This window comes from Paraphaeosphaeria sporulosa (assembly GCF_001642045.1).
Source record: "Paraphaeosphaeria sporulosa strain AP3s5-JAC2a unplaced genomic scaffold CC84scaffold_2, whole genome shotgun sequence".
NCBI classification, from domain to species: domain Eukaryota; kingdom Fungi; phylum Ascomycota; class Dothideomycetes; order Pleosporales; family Didymosphaeriaceae; genus Paraphaeosphaeria; species Paraphaeosphaeria sporulosa.
Genome location: NW_017253361.1, coordinates 2,569,952 through 2,590,689, shown reverse-complemented (window position 1 = coordinate 2,590,689; position 20,738 = coordinate 2,569,952). Strand labels below are relative to the sequence as shown.

Sequence of the window (20,738 nt, the reverse complement as noted above, 5' to 3'; positions counted from 1 at the left end):
GGGCCCGCATCTTTCGAGGATGCACGCGCGCATCCGCCAGCATCGGCCCTGCACATCGCCCGCACCCACCCAAGGGGTCCTGCTAGGGCGAACAAGGCTACTCAAGCGTCAATCATTTGCGAGTCTCCACTTCGCAGCCCTACAGGCCATGCCTGGACCACAAGCACACGAGCGGATCGCATCGAAAGGGATGCAGAAGCATCAATACACGGCCGCGAGCACCAGATGTGCGCAAGAGACGTCTTGATTTGCCAAAACTATCATCATGCCAAACGAAAGACGAGAACGCGCATTTCCTCCCACCAACTGCTCAGTCGACCACCCCCGGCGGTAGAAAGGAAACATAATCGATTGGCGCTGGCTCTACGCCATCTGGTCGCCCTGAGATTTTAAGCACATCTCCCTTGCCCACCGTGATGTTTCTGAACGTAATTCGCGTCGCTGAATGCCCGTCAAGATATACAGACGGCGCATGGCCCAGCTTGTCCTCTAGATCACCTTTCCAGCTGCCAATCGTCTTGTTGTTGATGTGCAGCTCGTACTGCGCTTTGCCTCCAATCAGATCATAGTAGTTGACCGCTATATCATACCTCCCTGACTCAAAGGTTACCTTTGTTGTCGCGGTACCTTCCGTAGTGTTCGATGTAGTGACGATCGCCTTTGCGCCGGACGCTGTATGGAAGGGGTTCACACTATACGACCTGTAACCGTCCAGAGTCATTTTCTCGGCTTCAATCCGGTAGGGATGGTTCCCGACTCTTCCAGCTTCGTCCTTGATTTCGGAGAGATTATAGTAAAACTGGTTGATGGAGTCGCGCCATACAAGCGCATGTCCAGCTTGATATTTCTGTCTGAAAAGAACGTGCTCGAAGCGTTCAACGTCGATTCTACCTTCCAGAGAATTCCATTGTTCCACCAGGTCTTGCGCAGTCGCTGCACCCTCGTAATGTGAGTCGTAGAAGTGCTGGATCACGGTCTTGCCTGACTTGAGACGATGCGTGTAGTTGACGTGATGGAACCAGAGCAACAAGTTGTCAGGAGTGGTTTCGATGCTCTCGTACACCTTGGCCACTTCCGACGGATACTGTCCAGCGTTTCCAGTTCCGTTCTTGACGGTGCGGTCCATGCCAATGCTGAATTTGTCGGCCCTGGTCCACTGGCCCCACCCGTTATTGTCCATCGTTGCTGGATTAGGCCCAAAATGGGTATATAGGATGTCCGTGAGGGTTTGGATGCCAAGGTTTCCCGTGTAGTTTTCGTACGCAGGCCATGACTTCATTGACATTTCGGTAACAGTTTCAATCACTTTCTTGTCGTGGCCAAAAGTCAATCGGATCCAATCCTGCAGGAGTTCCTCGGCTCCAAGCGCCGGATCCCATGCCAGTAGCCCGTAAGCGTAAAGATTCTGCAGTATTCAGTATTATATCAGAGTAGACACATACTGGCGCAGTCCCGGTGCAGGGTCAACCTCAGATGGAATAGCATGTACACAGGGATTCGATCGGACAATAATGCTTGAACACGTAAAGGGATAAACTTACCGACATCGAGAGATGACTCCCCAGCCAGGTCGTATTGGTGCCTACATTCACTACCCCAGCCGATCCACCAAGTGGCCGCCTGAATCGCTCACCGGAAATGATGTCCTTCACCTTGGAAGACCGATTGTCGGCTTTCATGTCGAATTCGAGAATCTCTTTCCACAGAGGTGCAAGGTATACAAGATGCGTTTGTTGACCAAGGTACTCTTGAGTCACTTGAAGCTCGATAGCTGTACTCGTGTTTCGAAGAGTTGAGAACAGTGGCGAAACAGGTTCTCGAACCTGGAAATCAATTGGACCGTACTTTATTTGTACGACCACATTATCGTCAAATTTTCCATCCAGATCCTGGAAAAACTCCACTGCAGCATTGGCCCGGTCTGCCTTCCAGTTACTCTCGTTGATGTGATTGTCGTAGACAAAAGCTCGAAACATGACGATACCTCCATGCGGTTTGGCTGCTCGAGCAAACATGTTTGCTCCTTCTGCTAATGTTCGATTGTACGTCAGGGGTCCGGGTTGGCCCTCGCTATTGGCTTTAACCAAGTAACCTGCCATATCAGGGACGCGTGCATAGATCTGGTTTGTGATGTTCGCCCACCAAGCATCTACTGCAGGATCCAACGGATCGAATGTGCTCAGGCCCCCGAAGGTCTGCGGTGATGCAAAATTGAGCGAAATTCCCAGTTGCACTCCATACGGCCTCATTGCGTCGGCCAATCGTCCTAAGCCATTGATATTTCGTGGACTCAGGAGTGTTGCATTGGCGTTAACGTTATTGACAATCATGCCATTAATGCGAATAGACGCAAGAAGGCGTGCGTATTCGGCGACGCGCGTGACATTGTCCGTTACGAATCCATTTTCGAAGAAGATGGATGGTCCCGCATATCCACGCTCAATACTTCCGTCCATGTTGTCCCATTCGTTGGTCCATCGAATAGACGCGTGGGGGTTCGAAACATACGAGACGGCGCCGAGTTTACCCTGAGCAAGCCGTGAGAGGTAGTCGAAAGAACCATATAGAGCACCTCGCTCATTTTGGCCGATTATCAGCACCTGGTTGCTTTCCGAACTGAGGAAGTAACCGTCTTCCTCAAGCTCTTTTGCATCATCAAACTCGCCATAGCTTTTTTGGTATGCCTGAGCCGTCCCAACTATGATAGCACCATGCTGATTTGAGGAGGTTCCATTGTTGAGTGTTTTTCCAAAGATGCCCTGAATACCCCGGCGAAGCTCTTGCTGCGCAGTATACACCGGGCTGCCTCTAGTGCTGTTCAAGGTGATGATGGATGAAGGGAGGGAGCTGTGGCTACTATCATGGGGAAGTGGGGCGTAGCGGAGCCATGCCGCTGATCCATCTTCACCGGAAGCAAGTCCTAGGAACAACCCGAAAAGAACACCAGAGAGCAACATCGTGTCGCGATGCAGTTGAAATATTGCTCTCCCTTGGCGGGCGTCTTAGTCCTATATGTAGCCTCCATCAATTTGGGCTCACAATTGGAGGATAAATGAAGCATTTCCAGTGATATCATGGACGCGAATGTCGTTCATTCAGCCTAAAGCCCGGTACAAGGTCGGTTTTAGCGTGCAGCAAGAGGGAAAACCTCTAGAGGATCAGATCTGCAGTGCTAGAATCGCGATAAAATGGGGGACCCTCGTCGGTGGGGTAGGCGGGTCGCCGGTCCTCGAGCTGGGCCGATTTCGCACCTATGGCATTACGCAGTTCATCAGTCGTCTTTCGTTGGAAGAACAGGCGTGGCCCAGCTCATCGACGAAATTCAAAAATTCAACGGATGTTGATCAAGCTTGCTGCGATGATTTGGAAGAATTTTCTGGGAGGGGACAATGGCAGGCGCGACTCTGAGGGAGATGACAAGCGCATCATCCCTTTCAGGACTAGCGCGACTTCAAGACGACGACTATGTGCCTTAATTCGCTCGCCCATCTCCACACGGCTACGATATGTCCCAAGTCTAAGGTGGTCATTTTTCTCTCCTTAACACACATCTTCATAGCAAAGCCATCCGTCAAAACGCAGCTTTCGGTTCTCAACCAGCTACATCCAGTCTTATTATGCAGAGGGCGGCCGTGTCAGCCTTGTGATCGCCCTGGCAGCCTGTTCCGTGCTCTCGTCAATATCGCGCCCCATCATGGTCGTGGGCTCCAGTTGATGGACCCATCACATACGACGGGTTTCGATTGCACCAGGATTCGAGTTTCCAATTTTTCATCTACGCTGTACTCAAAAATCAGCGCATGCGACGTACGCAGAGGTCCCAGATGGACATGATTTAGTTCGGGGTAGTGTGCACAAGGGAGGGTGAGTGCCCTACCCGAATCTTCAATTCGGTCAGGTGGAGGGAGGTTTTCAGACAGGACCGGGAATTAAGCCAAGAAATTCTAATTAGATATACCTAGATTTCCCAGAACATCTTGGTACAGCTCTCAATTTTCTACCTCTGACCAAAAGCCCCAATGAAGGCCTATGCACTGGGCTACTGCTTGAGATCGTTCCCGGACATACTTCAAATTATCGACGTGTAGGTCATAGATTGGGAACGCTTTGAGTCCCAGCTTGCGTTGAACATTTTGATCGTCTGGGATGGCCCGCCTGGTCTCAGAGCGATTGACAATTTCACGTGAAGGGGTGAGTCGTTGTCTGGACAACTGAGCAGCTGGGTAAATACAATACTAGAAGAGTAAAATCTCAATAAGTTTGACATGGAATTAGTCTATCGTTCCAGCTTGACGCTCATAGGCGTTCATGAGCTATCACGTGCAGGTATCGCCTTGATTACGCTAGACGAGACTCGCCAGGTCTGTGCAAGAACCGAGGAACGAACATTCGTTCTTCTCATAAGAAAGAAAAGGGATGCAACATCCGAGCTACACATTATGAAGCTGGGGACGGTGCAACCTATTCCTCCGGCTGCTCCTCCAAAGTTTTCATCTCAAACTTCTCCTCTCTCGCTCTCTGGCTCGCCGGACTTCCCATCCAGGTGCCCACCGGCGTCCCTACGCGGAAACATGTTCTTGTTGAACGGTGTCAACCTTGGGGTCCCGCGAGGTGTCACATCACGCTGCTTCACTTGCCTCAAAGTCTCATCCGAGAGGTCCCGCGAGATATTACTGAGATGACCGCGAATGTTCTCCTTGGAAATAATGTGCGGTCCGATTAGTGTAGGGAAGGACGGAGGAGTGGGAAGATCGGAACCAGCACTGCTGCGTACGCTTGCGGTACGCGCGGGATGCTTGGGCGGCACCGGTGGCGGAGAGTCTAGACCCTGGAAGCGTGAAGCATGAGGCCCTTCCGTCGGCGCTGGGGAGGTAACGGTGGGAGTGTGGCCTGGCCAAGGGACAGGCTCTGGTGTAATTCCTGGTGTCATGCCGGGCCAATGGACATGTTGTGGATCGTCACTGTCCCTACCCTCGAGCATGCGGATCGTCTCTGGGTTCTCGGCAACCGTATGATACTGGTGTGCGCCTGCAATCCGGTCTTGACGCTCGAGAGGGTGCACCATTTCCAAGATCCCCGATAATGCAAACGAAGTCTCGCGGGAGGATGGTTCGTACGCGTTGTGTTCCAATGTGGAATTCAACTTGTTCTCGACGAATGGCGGTTTGATCTCGCGATCGTATCCTGTGCCTGCGTAACTCGGCATCCGGGACGCCTTTGAATCATGGCTCGCTTTCACTGGGGAAGGGCTCTCTGGGATGAAGTCATGGTCTCGCTGTGTGTGAGCGTCTTGCCTCTTGGGAATGTTAAATAAAGGCTTAGGAATTGCACTTGGGTATCCGCTCATAGGAAAGAGAACTTCGATAGAGGCTCTGTGCCCAGGAGTCTTCCAAAATCTCGCCGTATCCTCCAAAAACGGGTTAGAGTTGCGAATTGAGCTGTAAACGCCGTCCGAAGGCTTCCTCTCAGGATCTGGTCGAGCATAGGCTGGCTGAGGCAAGCCGCATGGATGATCCGATTCTCCAGGAATTCGACCCTCTGCCTCTAGATAGCTGATAATATCCTGTGTAGTCTCTCCATCGGCCTCCGCTCCAGTCTCGTCATCGGGTAGTTCGATAGGACGAGTGATTCCATGGAGAGGGCTCTTGTCTTCGGTCGGGCTGGGCATGAATCTATACATACCAACAGGCACCACACCTTTGTTCTTCTGGCTGGGCTTAATGGATGACTTTGGCGAGGGCAGCACTTCCAGAGATGGTCGATCGCTCAGTATGAGCGAGCGACGTTTCGCGTCTACAGCAGGATCAATTACCCGTGCGTCGTCGATACCCTTACATCCAAACATCGGGCTCTCTCTGCCGTTTCGACTACGTCCAAACAAAGCGCCTGTACTCTCCTGGATGTCACGATTTTTCCGCTTGATCCTGGCTTTCTGGTTTGCCAGGAACTCGCTCAAGTTCGTTTTTGGTTTCTCGACAACTTGTCCGTACTTGGGGTAAATGTCTCTGAGCTCTTGATCAAAGAAAATCTTGCTCTTCTTGGTGGCTGGACTGAAAGATGTGAGCACCTGTACAAGGACATAATATCTGCTCCTTTGACTTACCATGTCTTGCTAGGTGTATCTGCAGACGCAACTCCGATCAAGCGCTGTGCTGAAACAGCAATGCCTCGCTCTCGCGTAACTGACACCATGCGATGTGGGTTCGCGCTCTGCGGCACTGACACATTGCTTTCGGGAAACGCGACCCGACTTGGAGATCGCAACTCGATGAAGTTTGCCAACCGTCCATAATGTCTCCTTCCCTTCGGATCGTATGAGTCACGCACCGCCTTCACGATTGGCACGAATACTGTTCTCCACGCCGTGCATACATTCTGTAGCTCGAAGTACGCGAAGCCGAACGGGTTGCGCGCCTTGCCCACTCTAAACTCCTGCAACAGCCACGCATACAGCATCTTCTCATGCTCCTCGACACTCCAGTGTGTAGTATCAAAGTTGCCATATTGTGTCTCGTCGGTGGTAAACAACGAGGACGCATCGTCAGCACGCGGGTCGTATCGTAGCTCGCCGTCGCTGAAATTTGTGTAGAACCATAAGATGTCCATGCCGCGTACTTTGTTCGTCTCGGAGGAGCGTGGGGCACTGCCTGGTTGAATTAGCAGAAAGCTGTCGCGATACTGCGACCATGGCTTGAGAAAGGGGATCATGCCGAGGAAGTGATGCTCAAGGGCATCGAGGTCCTTGAGATTGAGGACGTCGAGTGCCTTTTTGAGATTGGGGGAGATCTTTTCCTTAGGGGTGCGCGGAATAAGGGCGTTCCGAATATTGTTCATGCTCGGGGCATTCGAGTTCGCTGAGGCACGGCGGTCATCCATGTTGTTGACAGGCGGTTTGCAAGGTCTGGGGACTCGATATGAACATTCAGTATGCGATATGGGTCCTCGGATAGATCAGAGCCGTGAAGAATTCTGCGGCTGCTGAATTGTATACGCAAGTTAGGTATGCTGCTCTAATGATCGGTTACTCTGGGTAGGCAACGGCGGTGCAATCAGGTGCGGCAGCGCAAACGGAGCAAACGCTCCATTGAAGATGCGATTGCTCCGACGACGGGGCAAGATACACAAATTTGCTCACAAAAACTGAGTGAAGGTTGATAATATGCTTAATTTGTTCCGCGAGACAATCTTAGTGCGGTCAACGTTCCGTTGCTCATTGAGGTTAATTCACATTTAGCTTCATGGTAAAGCTTAGACCTGGCACACAATTAGTATGCTCTCGTTAGAGTTTGATATGACTTTCATGGGCCGTTCATGTTACTTGGACTTACAGAATCAATGTCTGCAACTGATCCAACTCGAAAAGCATCACGTCACGCGAGCAGGTGCTGAACCTTGGGGTTCTGTACCAAACGTTCACAGTCATTGTTTTTCATTCGCATGTCGCGCCCGTAATCGAAGCCAGGTAACTGAAATTTTCACCATTCAATCTCTGACGAATACTGTTGAGCAGTATCCTTCTCTTTATGCCGCCTTGTGATTGTGACCGGCTTATATATCAGGAATTAAGATCTCGCATTGTGACAGATAGAGCAGGACATATTCTGTCCTTGGACATCGTTAGCCATAACAGTTTATACTGGCGCAGCCCCCATTCTGTTGTGCAATTGCACTTGAATTCTCTAGTAAATTAATGTTAAATTCGATGCATTGCAACAATTCCAGTACCTTTCAAGAACCCGAAAGAGTGGCTTTTTGTTGTCGCAGACCTAGATTACGTGTTGAATACTCTGGGGCAGTAGTCCAAATCACCGAATACCTGCAAGTTTAGACATTGATCAAGGAAGTTGAACTGGTCATACTGACGCCCCAGGCCGAGAGGGACCATCTTTCTTCATATGGTGCATATAGATGGGTGAGTGACTTCTCTAGGGACGTTAAAGGCATAGCAATTCGAGTGTGTCTGAATCGTCCTTAGCCTTTGACGGATTTATGTTGTCCTTGTCCTGATCTGGCACAAGACGTGAGCATTTCGCTTTACGGTTTTGAGGTATTATACGTAAGCAGCACGTGCATGGAAAACCTATATTTATGGCAAGTAGACTCCGAACTCTTAGATCAAGTATACAAAAGTATGTAGATTCTAAAGAGCAATATTGGCACATGTCTCCATATGTACAAAGCCGTTCAGCAGCAAGGCAAGTGCGGTGAATCAACAGCCAATCAGCTTTGGATGTAAAAATCGCCACCCAAAGATGGATGGGTGATGACTCGGACCGACTTCGGATCTTCTTCGCTCAATTTATCAACAGCCGAGGTCCTTCGGTGAGTTACTCGCGATCGCATTGTCGACCATCTGCGTAATGTCAAATCACAATACATCATTGGCTCCGCTGTCTACTTCCGTATGTACAGTATTCAGCAATACAGTTGTCACGATCATACATGGCGCCGCGATCATACTACGATGACCAGGGTCGCGCTCTGCCTTTCGACCAGGTGATGCAGTTGGAGAAGATCGATGACGGAACGTTTCGATCTGTGACTAAAGCATACTCACCCACTGGTGGTGAGAATGGGACTTATGGCGGGCATGTTTATGCGCAAGCAGTGTGGGCTGCTGCGCAGACAGTCGAGGATGGATTTCTGATACATGTGAGGGGACCTGTCTCAAACCACATGTACATGGCTGACGTTTGATCAGAATGTTACCGGCTGGTTTACATTAGGAGGTCACCCATCGGAGCACTTTGTCTACACAGTGAACAAGGTTCGCGATGGGTACAACTACTGCACCAGGAGCGTGACTGTAACCCAGGCAGCCGAGAAAGGAATAATGTTTACATGTACATGCTCCTTCAAGCGGGAGGAAACATCGCCCGTCGATTACCAAGCCATCTGCGATATCAGGGAACGATTCCGGGAGGTCTTGGAAGGGAAGGAGGACGAGCCAATGGGACACGAAGCCGCGCCCAGTCAAGATTCGGCCTTCTTCCGAGAAACATACCTGCCGCAACACCCAGATCACTTCAATCCTATTGCTGGGCTACATCTGAGGAAAGTAGACATGCGGAAGTATAACGAGCCACGTGCGCCAATTGACCGAAGACAACTCACTTTTTATACACTCAGAGGCTCTCTTCCGTTACCAACAGCGCCGTATCCACCATCACTGCAAGGGGCTTTCAGACTTGCAAGAGAAGCAAACTTACATGCCTGTGCGCATCTATATGCGTCGGACCGCAATTCGTTGTTCATAATTCCGAACCATCTCGGCCGCGCACGAGAGTTTACCAGGATGGCGTCACTTTCACACACAGTGATCTTCCATGTCGGAATCCGCGATCTTATCATGCCGCCCGAGCCACGCATTCCTCACCCGAATGCTGTTCCGACATTGTTCGAAGATGGGCCCTTGCCACTGTGCAATCTGGAGGGAAACAGCGGCGGTGATAGAGATGGGCGCAAGTGGTTTGTTCAAGAGTCGTGGCTGACTCGGGCCGCTGGTGGGCGCGGTCTGCATACTAGTCGTTTGTGGGACTACGAAAGTGGAACGCACCTTGCAACAACGATCCAGGATGGACTGATACGGTTCAAGCCCGAGACTAAGCTTTGATCAGGCTGCGAGGCGGTGAAGCAGTCCGAGACAGATTCGCAAGGGAGGATGCATGCTCGACAACACTGATTTACACTCAAGCTCGATGGACGCTTCGGCGGAAATCATGTAGTAGAATTGAAAGAAGAAGCTCTATGAATAGCTCTATCTGCAACTTTCTTTGAAGGGTATAATGACAAAGCTCGTCTACAGAACAAGACGCGCGCAATCTGCACACATCTATCGCCAATCTATCGTGAAATCATTTATCATTGCTGGGGTTGACGAACCATGCGTCGGGTATCTTCGCAATGCATTTCCAATCAACGCGAGCTTGCAAGCAAGCTGGTGGGTATCGATCATTCGTCTCGCGACGCCAAAGCGCACGCAGCGCGCTAAGCTCGCTCCTCCACCACTATACGTCTATCGTCTATTCGCTTACGCCTGCGCATTGCGCGGCATCGTGAGGTTCTCGTTGGTGACGGGCTTCTCCTTGAAGGAGCCCTCGGGGGTGCTCTCCTCATCACCTTCCAGGTAGCCGTGCTCGCGGGCGTACCGGGCAATAGCGTGCTCGTCAAGAGCGGGCAGATCCTGGGCGGCCTTGACGTAGCTGATCTTCTCGGTGTAACCCTTGGCGAAGATTAGGTCAATCTCCTCAAGCGAGCGACCGGCAGTCTCAGGGTAGAAGAAGTAGATAATGGGAATGAAGATGGCGTTGAGGGCACCAAAGAAGAGGTAAGTGCCCCAGCCGATCTGCGAGACGAGGACAGGGGTGATCATGACAATCTGGACATGTCAGCTAAGGGCGAATAACAGCTATTGAGATAGACTTACGAAGAAGTTCCATAGCCAGTTCTGGATGGTGGAGGTCGCATTGGCCTTGGCGCGGGTCTTGAGGGGGTTGATCTCGGCCGGGTACAACCAGGGGAGCGGAAGCCAAGTGGCACCGAAGAAGGCAATGTACAGGAACAGACCGAAGGCGGCCCCGTTGGCAGCACCGGTATCAGAAGGAGGGATAAGGCAGGCGAAGGTGATGATCATGGCAACCATCTGTCCGAGAGTACCGATCAAGTAGAGCTTGCGTCGCCCAAACTTCTCAACAAAGTACCATGAAGTCGAAGCGAAGATGGCGTAGACAACCATGTTGATACCGCCCAACAACAGAGCCATGTTGTGCGAAGTGCCAAGCGCAGACTGGCACAAAATCGGGAAGTAGTAAATGACAGCGTTGCAACCAGAAAGCTGCTGCATCATTTGAGATGAGGCACCCAAAATCGTACGGCGGCGATGCTGAGTCTTTCCACCAGTCCACAAGTCGGCGAACTTCGTCTTGCCCATACCGGCAGCCTTGATGGCGTCCAAAATTACGTTCATTTGCACCTCGACATCGGGATCATCGCGCGGCAAATCGGACAGACCAGCCAGAATCGTCCTGGCCTCATCTTGTCGGTTATGGCTAAGCAGCCAGCGAGGGGACTCAGGCATCTTGATCATGATGACCAAGACAATGATGGCAAAGACCAACTGGAATGCAATGGGGAAGCGCCAGGTGAGCTCATCGGGACCGTAAGTACATCCGTAATCGAGCCAGTACGCAATTAATGTACCGATGGCAACGCAGCCACCCTCGAAGCAGATGACTCTGCCGCGGTTCTTAGCCTTGGAGCACCTGCAATAGGATTAGTATAAGTGATATGCGATATCAATAATCTGGGGAAGCTTACTCAGCCTGATATGTGGGGACCGTCGAAGTGTTGATACCGTTGCCAATGCCTGTGATGCATCGTCCGATGATGAACTGTGCGGTTGCGCCGCTGTTCGGAGGCACGCAAGTAATCTGGATAATCACACCAATGATCATAACGCTGGCTCCCAAAAAGATGGCGTTACGACGACCGAGCCGGTCTCCTGCGACGAAGATGAAGCAAGCACCAAGGAAGCATCCGACGGCATAGATGGCGGTGACGAAACCCTCGTAGGTGCTGTCGTCCTTAACTTCGGGGAAAGCCTCGGTAAAAGGTCGAGCGGAGATGATTCCACTCATAACACCCTGGTCATAACCAAAGAGCAAGAAGTCGGTTGTCGCGACGATCGCAACGAGGAGCTGGAGCTGCTTTCCGGACTTGCCCCAGTAGGTGGGAACGCCAGAGGCGTTGTCCTTGTGTTGGATACCTCCCATAGTGCCGAAATGAGTCTGGACAACGTGGAGAGTTGCTTTGGGGATTTGGGGAGGGGTCCCAGCGGCTGAGGGGAACCGTCCTTATATGCCCATCACTAGGGTTCTTTACCCACAGGTATCGACACGGCCGAATGTTGCGAGGTTTCGCCTTGCGAACCGAAGGGTCCACTCCTACCCACACTACACAGCATACCATCTCACGCGTGGAGGAGACTAGAGAACGAGTTTTTCCAAACACCTTGTATTCATCGCGGCCCTTACGCTACGTGATTGAACGACGTCAGCGAACGTGGGTCCTGGGGTGGAGATAAGTGTGATAAGTGGCTTGGAGTGTGGAGCTTCTAATCTTGGAGCCAATCTTGGAGAGGAACGGAGGGCGCTTGGCTCGGCGCCATTCCCGTCGTACGTCATATGCAGGATGCCCTTACCCTACTGTTTCGCTGAGGCCCGAAGGGAAATTCATTGAAGTAGGTAGACCGGTGTTGCAGATGTATCGCTGGCGGCGAAGAGAATTCGGTGGCTAGCCGTATGCGGCTACAAGACTACCCCAATGATTCCCCAGGATCGTCCAAGACACTGCAAACTCTTCGTCCATTGAGAAAAAGGCTTGAAAAATGATCGAACCAGCGGCCACACCGACAGCCCGTTTGACGTCACTGACCGGACGTGTTATGCAGGGTGTAGAACCGTTATGGGGCTCTGCGGTAGTGCGCGATCCGACGGGTGATCTTCGCCACTTTGGGCGTAGTTCCTCTCGGCCTTGCCCCAGAAATCGGGCATGGTCACATGACAATACCCGAGAAACGATCGACATGTGCGCTTCTGCCGTCCAACTTCACCAACGCAACTACAAGTTTATCAGTGCCGCCCCGTACCACGGCTACGATGTTATGCATGCCGGTAGGAGGAGCGATGAACGCCCTGGCGGCACGGCGAGCCTCAAGTGGAAGGAACATGCGCTTAAGTCGGCAGCGAACATACAAGTGGAGCCTGGAAGATACGTGCGGAACGAGTGTGTCGATCTTCGGCGCAAAAGGAGCCTCAAAACTTGGCGCACATTTGGCATCGCGTATGTTGCCATGTGGAAACATACGACTGCATCTTATCTACCGTCAGCCTGCACCGAAGCGCCAACGATAGCTAAGCGATCGCAATTGCCAATGAGTTGCCAGCCTCCTCGCTGTCCAACATGTTGGCCCCTACCCTAACAACCCGTAAGTGGAGAATTCGGCAACTCCTCTCCGCAATCAATCACAGTACTCTCAACATTTCTTGCACCACCAGTTTCTACACCGACTTCTCATTCCTTCCGGCATAGCAATGGCAGCACGCCTGATATGTACTCTCTGGAGATTCATCTCGCATGATACGGGCCTCCACTCGCAAAATGCTGTTCTCTCAACCCTTTGCTGTCAACCAGACTTACCATTCCCCAGGTTTCCTAGGTTTGTCTTGACCCACTGTTCATCTCCGTTCAATACCGATATGAGCCCCATCTCTTACCCCGTCTCATGGCTTTTGCACAATTCCAATTTTCCGGCACAGTCAGCGCATTGAAAATTTGACAGTTCAGTGAAGCAGTCAATTATGCTTTACGAAGCGCATCTTTGGCCTGACAAGATGACTTCTGACCCACGAGTCCAATGAATGCGCACCCTTCAGGTTCAGCTTTATTTGCTTGTGCGAGTCTTCTAGACAGAAACCCGCACTAAACGTACAGGCGGGATAAGGCGCGCATTCACATTGCACAACACCTCAGCAACATCCGCAACCCCGGAGAATACCCCCAGGTGTGCCTGATCAGCTGCGTCCACAGTCCGTTTCCCCCACAATTCGCGACGTGCACCTGATCTCTTAAAGATGGGGCCCCCACAGAAACTACCAAACTCCACTTACCCAGGGCCGTGGACGTCATGCACTAGCAGCCGTTCGACAGCCTTCGGGATGCTGCAATAGGTTAATAACGGGTCAAGGTTGTAGTATTGGAATTGTTTAGTCTTGTTTGGCTTCGACCTTGGGACTTCTATGCTAAAGCTCCTGGTGGGAATGGCGGAGGGCCGCAGATGGGACCCCTTCAACTTGCGTGTGCATGTGATTCGCAGCATCACCTTGCCGTTCACATGAAACTTTGGCCTCGGAACGTAGCACTGGGAGGTGTTATTATCACGCCAAGGGCACCCCAGGAAGGAGTTACAATCTTCAGGAACCCGATGTTATGATACCATAGCCTAAGGACACATGTCGATATCAGGTAAGCGCAGGTGAACCCTTCACTAGACGCTGGAAGCGCCAAGTGCGGGAAAGTTTCTGGCTAAGCTGGTGAATGCTAGACTGAGGGCAAAGGGTAACAGGCGACGGGTGAGTTCATCGGTGATGATTGATGCGTCAAAGCCGCATCGGGGGCGATCAATCGTGAACATGGGGCGTAAGGTAAGGCGGTATGGAAGCTACCGCACGGGGCATATTGCCTTCCCGAGCAAGCGACTACCATGTCCATCGGTTGTTTCATATTGTATATAAAGCACGTGCGGCGGTCAAAGCGATAACAACTACGCGTGCATGACTGACGAGACGCTCAAACCTAGAGCAGGCTTTAGAACCGTCATCTGGTATAATGATAAACTCTTGAAGACGCATATCTGCTAAGGACTGGTTATAACGGCCCCAAATTTTACTCCTTCTGTGAAGAAGGAGGAGGCAGCGAATCAAAAGCTCATTAGACGATGGAGCAAAGGAGAGACGTATGGGCGTGAGAAGAATTTCAACTCCAAGTGTTTTGTGAAAAATGGTTACTGGGCTCAGGTTGTCGGAGAACCCTGCCGATAGTTTGCTTGTGAAAGGTCTTCTACAACCTCGCCACAGTCCTCTGCTTGAGCAAAGGAAGTTCCAAGCTGGTGCAGAACCCCGCCGCACTCATCCCATACCACAAGATCCGCGCTACTATACTTCGATGTTTACATTTAGACGCTTCCGTAGCACTCTATCGAGACGCAAATCAAGGAAATGTATATGCTACATTCTAATTACCTCAACTCCCAGACAATGCCTGAAAAACACCAAACTCCCAACAACTATGTTCCCAATGCCTTAAGACACATGCGCCTGGACTAGCGGCCTAGTCCCACTACACTTCAACATCAATCCTCCACAGTTCCATCCACCAACCAGAACAGCCTCCTGCGTCCAGCGCACCACGTTGCCATCGCTGCTCATTGCCTTCCGCGCCAACACAGGCTTAGTCAGCACCAGGGGCTCACTCTTTCCCTTTTCCTATTGAAAAACTGAAGTCATTGTAATCACCACATCGCACCCATTCTAGCACACATGAGATACAATGTGTCAAGATACCGCATCGCATCGTATATAATCTCGCATTCGTCAAGTGATCTAGCTTTAACGATGGCCACCTAGGTCGCCGTACGTCCTGCCTCGCTTTCCTGCTTTCCCAATTCCCGTGAATCTCGTTAAGTTCCAACATTCATTTAACTCCGGGAGAAAAAAGAAAATTCTAGGCCGCCGTATGCACGCCTCCGTGTTCGTGACGTCGTGGTAAAACCCCATGCTGCTAAATGCATGCCTGTGAACCCGTGCGAAATCAAAACGTAAACATCTGATTTCATGTCGTGTATCCAAGGACGAGGCATAGGCAGCTGTTTGCACGCCTCCGTGTTCCTGACGTCTTGCTCAGAACCCCGTACTGATTTGCATGCTCAAACTCCATGCTAATAACTCCATGCTCGTGTCCTGATGCTCAAAACTCCATCTTCGCAAATTCAAGCTCGTGAGTCGTGAGCGTGCCGTGAAACTTTTTGGTTTGAAAAGGATAACAGGGATGTTAGACGAGAAAACGGAGACTTCTGCAAACCGGAAAATACAGCATGGATAGGTGGGTTGCAGGCCAGCTGCTGAGTCGATCTGACTGGATAGGGAGATGCGATTAGACATCTGCCCAAGAGGCGGGAGCCTCGTGGTCGGGAGCGGTGTCGTGAGGGCGCTCCTGAATTTTGTCGTGAAGGGGAACCTGAGTGGCCTCGGAGGGACGGCTGTCAGTGCGGTTGAAGCCTTGCGCTGAGCGGACACGATTGCGGGGTGGTACCAAGGCGTTATGAATCGCTTCCAGGTGGAAGTTGACGTTGGAACCCTGAGAGACGTTGCGCTGTACCTCTCGAAGCTCGTAGTCCAATAGATTCGCGGCTTCCTTCATATCCTGCTCGTGTTGGCGGCCGTCATTGCGCTGGCTGGTGCCGTGGGAGTACTCCTGAGTATTGCGGGCGAGGGGCCATTGGGTGGTGTCGGAGCGGCGGTTGTTAGTGGTGTCTCGGCCTGTCTCGTGAGCGATGATATGGCTGAAGTCTTGCTGGTTGAATCCGTCTGCTACGAAATCTTCGATGTGGTCATTTACAATCTTAGAGATGATGTCCTCTTCATTCTCAGAATACTTGTCCTCGTTAACATTGTCGTCATCGCTCTCGTTATTATCAGCGTCGGAGGAAATCTCAATAGTCCCTCGGGATTCGTCCTCAAACCCATCCAGATCGTAATTATTTAGAGATTTGCTCGCAGAAAACGAAGTAGTGAGCATGTCATTAGCCAAGTTGACTATTGATTTCGAATCAACATCCATTATGTTGTTGCTTGCACATTTCCAGACCTCCAAAGGGTGGCAGACATTCTTCCTCCACTGCTTGCAAGAAGCGTACTTGTCCGATGAGAATTTGTGATCTTTGTCGCGGGCCCGATCCGTGAAATGCCCCCGAAAACCATTAACGCAGCGGTCGATGATGGCAAGGAACAACAAGCGGCAGTTGCACTTGATCCTATTCGACCTACATAACCTCCAGCGCCTGTTGTAACACATGCCGCCTTCCGAGTCGAGTTATCCTGAATGCCTTCATTGTGGACAGCGAGCAACATCTGTTCGACCCAATGGTCCTCCTGAACCATGACTTCCTGACTCGTACGATCGTCCCGAGGATCTATGTCAGGCAGTTTCATGACGCGGTACCGATATAGTGTCCCCTCGTGTCGAGTTACATCAGGAGAATCTTCATCCTCGTCGGCATCGTTGTCGTGATCCGGTATAATATTCTGTGGATGCCGAGTCCAAGGCCGGAATGCTCCATTAGCAATGGAAATGGAGTGGTAAGCATTGTTGCTAGAAGGAATGAGCCCATTGAGACGTAGCATGGTGTTGGGAGCACGAGCTGGGGACAGCTCAATGCGATCCTGTTCACCAAAGTCGATTATCGTGCACCGCTTCATCTTCTCCACATCCGATATCTTCTCCACATCCGATATCTTTTCCACTGGGTCCGTCATGGCTTGAAAATGTCCTCCCTTCACCTATCCCAGGTCAGTAAGCCAGTACACCTTAGACCCAAGCTTATACTAATATCACCAGAGAGTGGAGAGCAGCGAGCGAGCGAGTGGTGGTGAGGTATTGGGTCTTTTCTTAAGGGCGAGGCGGGTGTGGAGCAGTGCGGCGAGAGCGAGGCCCTTGCACGAGGCGCGGAGCTGCACATGGGTCGCTGAGGTTTTAGCCTTTTGATCCATGGCGTGGGTTGAAAAGGCTTGTGGGTATGGGGACGTTGCTGGACTGTGGAAGTCGGTTGAAAAGTGAGTGCTGGACTGCACCAGACACCCAACGCCTGCCGGGCTTTCGTCTGGGAGAAGGTATCGTTGCTGGTACTCGAAAGCACTGAGATGCTCTGGACCGTAAGAGTCAAAGTGCGGTCACTGACTCGGTCGTGATATTTGGCGGCTCAAGCTACTGGGCTTGAAACGATGTGCTGAATGCATTGATCGGTAGGCACGATGGATTCAATCTTCTAAGACGCTACAAAAACCATCGAAAACGCAATCATCAATGACAACAGCAAACAGCCTACACAATTTCATCAGCGAACGCAAAGCAGGAATGCGGCCGTGATCGAGCATGCGCGGTAGTGGTATCATTTCTCTCAAAATTTCTGCATTTACAACTTCCAGTCCTTGTACGACCACTTCTCCGTAACAGTGACCTTCTTCTTCTTGGCGTACGGGATTTGCTTGCGCGCCTCGATCCTGCCGCGCACCATCATGCTGCGGAAGCGATCTTTGAGTAGGTTGCCTTCCGGCTTGAGGAGGCGGAGGGAGTCCTTCAACTCGTCGGGAAGGACGACTTCGAGAGGGGCTTCGGGAACGCTTGGGGGGTGTTAGTAAGGGTAGTAGTGGTATTATTGGGGAAAAGGATGACTCACTAGTGCTTTCCAAAGCGCTTTTTGCGGAGAACCTCCTCGCCTTCGTCGTCCTCGGATGGCGCCTCATTGGTTTCAACGAGAGTCATGTTGCGGAGGGCTTCTCGTGCTTTCTCCTTCTGTTCGACAGACTTCTGAAGTTCCTTGATGCGCTGCAATTGCTGTTCCTTCGCCTTCATGCGGGCCTCGTGCTTTGCACGGCCCTCTGCCGCCTTCTTCCGCTTGAATTTGTTCCGCTCGGCAGGCGTCTTGCGCTCCGGCCGCTTCTGCTTGACCTTGTTCTCGTCGTCGCTGAAACCCTCCCATTCGCTCTCCCACGCGCTCTCGTTCCCATCCGACTCCTCGTCCGACTCGGCCATTGCACGCTCCATGCGCTCCGCCTCCTCCTGGGCCTCCTTGAGACGTTCCTTCTCCGCTTCTACCGCCTTGTCGCCTTCTCTTGTGACAAGCGCCTGCCAGTCGTTGAAGTTGGGGTTGTAGCTCTTTCCGCCCTCGGGCTTGCGCACCGCGGGTATGGCCTTTCCGGATTTGGCCAACGAGACAGGCGCCTGCTTCAGCGTATTCGGCTCTCGCTTTGGTTTTTTCTCGTCCAAAAAGTCGAACTTGGGGTCCTTCTTCACCTCCTGCACCGCCCATGGATCGTAGACCGCCGCACCGCCCGTCTCTATAATGTCCTTTTGCACCTGGTCGCCGCCATATGCGATCGACCTTAGCCTGTCATAGTCCTTTTGCGAGACCTTTGACTTTTTTCGCCTCTTCTCCTCGGTGAAGTCTGCGAGTCGCTTCTTGGATGATACCGAGGGGATAGCGGAGCGCTTGTTGAGAATTTCGTCGGCCTTGAGCGGCTTGTAGCGTCTGGTCACAGACTTTTGGACTTCGGCATCACCGGTGGTGTCGACGGTGAAGAGCTCGTCAGACGGCTTTTCCGCGATAATGCCACTGTGGAGTGTTAGATTTATTGCACATTGCGCTTCACGTCGTGGTGCAGTTACCCTTGGATTATCTGGTCCCGCACTTCGTCGAGGCCAGTAGACACTTGGGTAACGTCGACATTTTTGCGCCAGGCCTTCTTGCCCTTGCGGCTGGGCTGCTTGTACTGGGCAGGTGCTGCCGTGGACTCCGCGCTTGCCATCTTGCCGATGTGCTGTGTATTTTCGCGAAATTCGATTTCACTTCTCCGAATCAGAAAAGTTCGGACCCTGCCAAAAATGCGCGGCGGTAGGCTGGCCGGCTAGCGCTGCACGTGATGCGGGCGGGATCCGCTAGGCGGTTCGGCTTATTGGAGGTCTGGAGAGCAAGGCTCCAGAGAGTCTCCTATTCACACGACCACCACGTCGACACCGCTCCCGAACGCTACTTTGTGCGCCCGAATACCGCTAATTCTTCTTCTTGCTTTCACGTAGGGGGTCTATCTTCTTTCACATCACAATGGCGCAATCAGGGTACTCGAATCCGCTGAAGAAGTTCAAGTGAGTGCGGTTTGCTGGGGCGGGGACGCCATGGGGCGTAGTTGCTAATGCCGCGCAGGCTGGTCTTCTTGGGCGAGCAGAGCGGTACGTCGCCCTGAGGTTGAGCATGGAGAAGCGTGCGAGTGATGCAATGCTGACGGCGAGACAGTGGGCAAGACATCTCTCATCACACGATTCATGTACGATTCCTTCGACAACACATACCAGGCCACTATCGGCATAGACTTCCTGTCCAAGGTGCGCAGCGCTTTCTCCCTCCCCATTCGCATATGGGATCCTAAAGGAATGTCTAGACAATGTATCTCGAGGACCGCACCGTGCGCCTGCAGCTCTGGGACACCGCCGGCCAGGAACGCTTCCGCTCGCTGATCCCTTCCTACATCCGCGACTCGAGCGTCGCCGTCGTCGTGTACGACATCACCAACAAGAAGACGTTTGAGAACACGCGGAAGTGGGTCGACGACGTAAGGGGCGAGCGCGGCAACGATGTCATCATCGTGCTGGTCGGCAACAAGACGGATCTGAACGACAAGCGCGAGGTGACGACGCAGCAGGGCGAAGAGGAGGCGAAGAAGAACAACCTCATGTTCATCGAGACGAGCGCAAAGGTCGGGCACAACGTCAAGACGCTGTTCAAGCGGATCGCGCAGGCGCTACCGGGGATGGAGGGCGAGGGGCAGCAGGGGCAGAGCCAGAGTGCGTTGAAAGGACGCAGACATGTGAGAATGCAACTGACAGCAGCCAGTGATCGACGTCAACATCAACCCGCAGCCTACAACCGACGCAAACGGGTGCGCGTGCTAGTCCCGGTTCCGTGATGCTGTACCGATACTTGTTTGTCGTTGGCTAGACTTTTGATTGTAATTATTTGGGATCTGTCTTCTCGGGGCGAGAAGAACATTGAGCAAGGCGTTTGGCGGTCAGGGAAGCATGCAGTAAACGACTCGAGTGTCAGATCCGTAATGTGTTGTATACCAAAGCATCTTTCGAGGCGCAATTAGAAACATGTCTACGCTGGAGCATCACCATCAGTATGAAAGCGTGGTGCATGACTTCCAAGATTAGATGATAGATACGAGCGAAATGTTCGACTGGGAATCCTGATCTATGCCGCCCTTGGAACCGCGCATCCATGCCAACCCAGAAAGAACGCCGGCCTGATGAAGGTCCTGACCTGGTACTTTTACATTTACAAGAATAATACAATGGGCTGTATCTGCGCGTGGAGAGGTGATGCGTTCCCGGAGATCACACAGTATGGC

At 52.0% G+C, this 20,738-nt stretch overlaps 9 protein-coding genes across 9 annotated transcripts; 4 read left to right on the top strand and 5 right to left on the bottom strand.

Moving 5' to 3' along the window:
- Positions 1–267: 267 nt before the first annotated feature.
- Positions 268–3,376, bottom strand: CC84DRAFT_1161165 (putative alpha-glucuronidase A). The gene is made up of 2 exons (XM_018177666.1): positions 1,542–3,376; positions 268–1,405 (listed from the first exon to the last, which is right to left on the bottom strand). Exons 1-2 carry the CDS (start codon positions 2,955–2,957, stop codon positions 311–313), a joined length of 2,511 nt encoding a protein of 836 aa, XP_018040531.1. The 5' UTR covers positions 2,958–3,376; the 3' UTR covers positions 268–310.
- Positions 3,377–4,382: 1,006 nt separating this feature from the next.
- Positions 4,383–6,876, bottom strand: CC84DRAFT_1256054 (uncharacterized protein; the record flags this gene model as incomplete). The annotated part of the gene is made up of 2 exons (XM_018184590.1): positions 4,383–6,050; positions 6,104–6,876. 2 exons carry the CDS (start codon positions 6,874–6,876, stop codon positions 4,496–4,498), a joined length of 2,328 nt encoding a protein of 775 aa, XP_018040530.1. The 3' UTR covers positions 4,383–4,495.
- A 1,463-nt stretch (positions 6,877–8,339) lies between these two features.
- On the top strand, positions 8,340–9,776 carry CC84DRAFT_1138460 (acyl-CoA thioesterase-like protein). The gene is made up of 2 exons (XM_018176195.1): positions 8,340–8,652; positions 8,702–9,776. The coding sequence occupies exons 1-2, from the start codon at positions 8,443–8,445 to the stop codon at positions 9,611–9,613; spliced, it is 1,122 nt and encodes a 373-aa protein (XP_018040529.1). The 5' UTR covers positions 8,340–8,442; the 3' UTR covers positions 9,614–9,776.
- On the bottom strand, positions 9,709–11,977 carry CC84DRAFT_1138455 (sugar transporter STL1). The gene is made up of 3 exons (XM_018176193.1): positions 11,317–11,977; positions 10,427–11,261; positions 9,709–10,378 (listed from the first exon to the last, which is right to left on the bottom strand). The coding sequence occupies exons 1-3, from the start codon at positions 11,769–11,771 to the stop codon at positions 10,031–10,033; spliced, it is 1,638 nt and encodes a 545-aa protein (XP_018040528.1). The 5' UTR covers positions 11,772–11,977; the 3' UTR covers positions 9,709–10,030.
- A 306-nt stretch (positions 11,978–12,283) lies between these two features.
- Positions 12,284–13,244, top strand: CC84DRAFT_467164 (uncharacterized protein). The gene has a single exon (XM_018186396.1). It carries the CDS (start codon positions 12,386–12,388, stop codon positions 12,977–12,979), a length of 594 nt encoding a protein of 197 aa, XP_018040527.1. The 5' UTR covers positions 12,284–12,385; the 3' UTR covers positions 12,980–13,244.
- CC84DRAFT_467196 (uncharacterized protein) lies at positions 13,004–13,419 on the top strand. The gene has a single exon (XM_018186397.1). It carries the CDS (start codon positions 13,092–13,094, stop codon positions 13,326–13,328), a length of 237 nt encoding a protein of 78 aa, XP_018040526.1. The 5' UTR covers positions 13,004–13,091; the 3' UTR covers positions 13,329–13,419.
- Positions 13,420–15,708: 2,289 nt separating this feature from the next.
- On the bottom strand, positions 15,709–17,090 carry CC84DRAFT_1202688 (uncharacterized protein; the record flags this gene model as incomplete). Its single annotated transcript, XM_018181788.1, has 2 exons — positions 15,709–16,370; positions 16,472–17,090. The coding sequence occupies 2 exons, from the start codon at positions 17,088–17,090 to the stop codon at positions 15,709–15,711; spliced, it is 1,281 nt and encodes a 426-aa protein (XP_018040525.1).
- A 262-nt stretch (positions 17,091–17,352) lies between these two features.
- Positions 17,353–19,179, bottom strand: CC84DRAFT_1256050 (P60-like protein). Its single transcript, XM_018184589.1, has 3 exons — positions 19,000–19,179; positions 18,011–18,946; positions 17,353–17,954 (listed from the first exon to the last, which is right to left on the bottom strand). Exons 1-3 carry the CDS (start codon positions 19,137–19,139, stop codon positions 17,747–17,749), a joined length of 1,284 nt encoding a protein of 427 aa, XP_018040524.1. The 5' UTR covers positions 19,140–19,179; the 3' UTR covers positions 17,353–17,746.
- A 139-nt stretch (positions 19,180–19,318) lies between these two features.
- Positions 19,319–20,575, top strand: CC84DRAFT_1161159 (ras-domain-containing protein). The gene is made up of 5 exons (XM_018177665.1): positions 19,319–19,476; positions 19,535–19,560; positions 19,625–19,713; positions 19,770–20,172; positions 20,222–20,575. Exons 1-5 carry the CDS (start codon positions 19,436–19,438, stop codon positions 20,278–20,280), a joined length of 618 nt encoding a protein of 205 aa, XP_018040523.1. The 5' UTR covers positions 19,319–19,435; the 3' UTR covers positions 20,281–20,575.
- The last annotated feature ends 163 nt before the right edge of the window (positions 20,576–20,738 follow it).

Excerpts from the sequence above, each read along its gene's own strand:
- CC84DRAFT_1161165 (XM_018177666.1), bottom strand. The coding sequence starts at position 2,957 with ATGTTGCTCTCTGGTGTTCTTTTCGGGTTGTTCCTAGGACTTGCTTCC. Across the intron at positions 1,406-1,541 it reads GGAGTCATCTCTCGATGTCG|AATCTTTACGCTTACGGGCT; the intron begins GTAAGTTTATCC and ends TGAATACTGCAG.
- CC84DRAFT_1138455 (XM_018176193.1), bottom strand. The coding sequence starts at position 11,771 with ATGGGAGGTATCCAACACAAGGACAACGCCTCTGGCGTTCCCACCTAC. Across the intron at positions 11,262-11,316 it reads GTCCCCACATATCAGGCTGA|GTGCTCCAAGGCTAAGAACC; the intron begins GTAAGCTTCCCC and ends ATCCTATTGCAG. Across the intron at positions 10,379-10,426 it reads ACTGGCTATGGAACTTCTTC|ATTGTCATGATCACCCCTGT; the intron begins GTAAGTCTATCT and ends TGACATGTCCAG.
- CC84DRAFT_1256050 (XM_018184589.1), bottom strand. The coding sequence starts at position 19,139 with ATGGCAAGCGCGGAGTCCACGGCAGCACCTGCCCAGTACAAGCAGCCC. Across the intron at positions 18,947-18,999 it reads CGGGACCAGATAATCCAAGG|TGGCATTATCGCGGAAAAGC; the intron begins GTAACTGCACCA and ends AACACTCCACAG. Across the intron at positions 17,955-18,010 it reads AAGCGCTTTGGAAAGCACTA|CGTTCCCGAAGCCCCTCTCG; the intron begins GTGAGTCATCCT and ends ACACCCCCCAAG.
- CC84DRAFT_1138460 (XM_018176195.1), top strand. The coding sequence starts at position 8,443 with ATGGCGCCGCGATCATACTACGATGACCAGGGTCGCGCTCTGCCTTTC. Across the intron at positions 8,653-8,701 it reads AGGATGGATTTCTGATACAT|AATGTTACCGGCTGGTTTAC; the intron begins GTGAGGGGACCT and ends ACGTTTGATCAG.
- CC84DRAFT_1161159 (XM_018177665.1), top strand. The coding sequence starts at position 19,436 with ATGGCGCAATCAGGGTACTCGAATCCGCTGAAGAAGTTCAA. Across the intron at positions 19,561-19,624 it reads CTTCTTGGGCGAGCAGAGCG|TGGGCAAGACATCTCTCATC; the intron begins GTACGTCGCCCT and ends ACGGCGAGACAG. Across the intron at positions 20,173-20,221 it reads GCAGCAGGGGCAGAGCCAGA|TGATCGACGTCAACATCAAC; the intron begins GTGCGTTGAAAG and ends GACAGCAGCCAG.
- CC84DRAFT_467164 (XM_018186396.1), top strand. The coding sequence starts at position 12,386 with ATGATCGAACCAGCGGCCACACCGACAGCCCGTTTGACGTCACTGACC.
- CC84DRAFT_467196 (XM_018186397.1), top strand. The coding sequence starts at position 13,092 with ATGGCAGCACGCCTGATATGTACTCTCTGGAGATTCATCTCGCATGAT.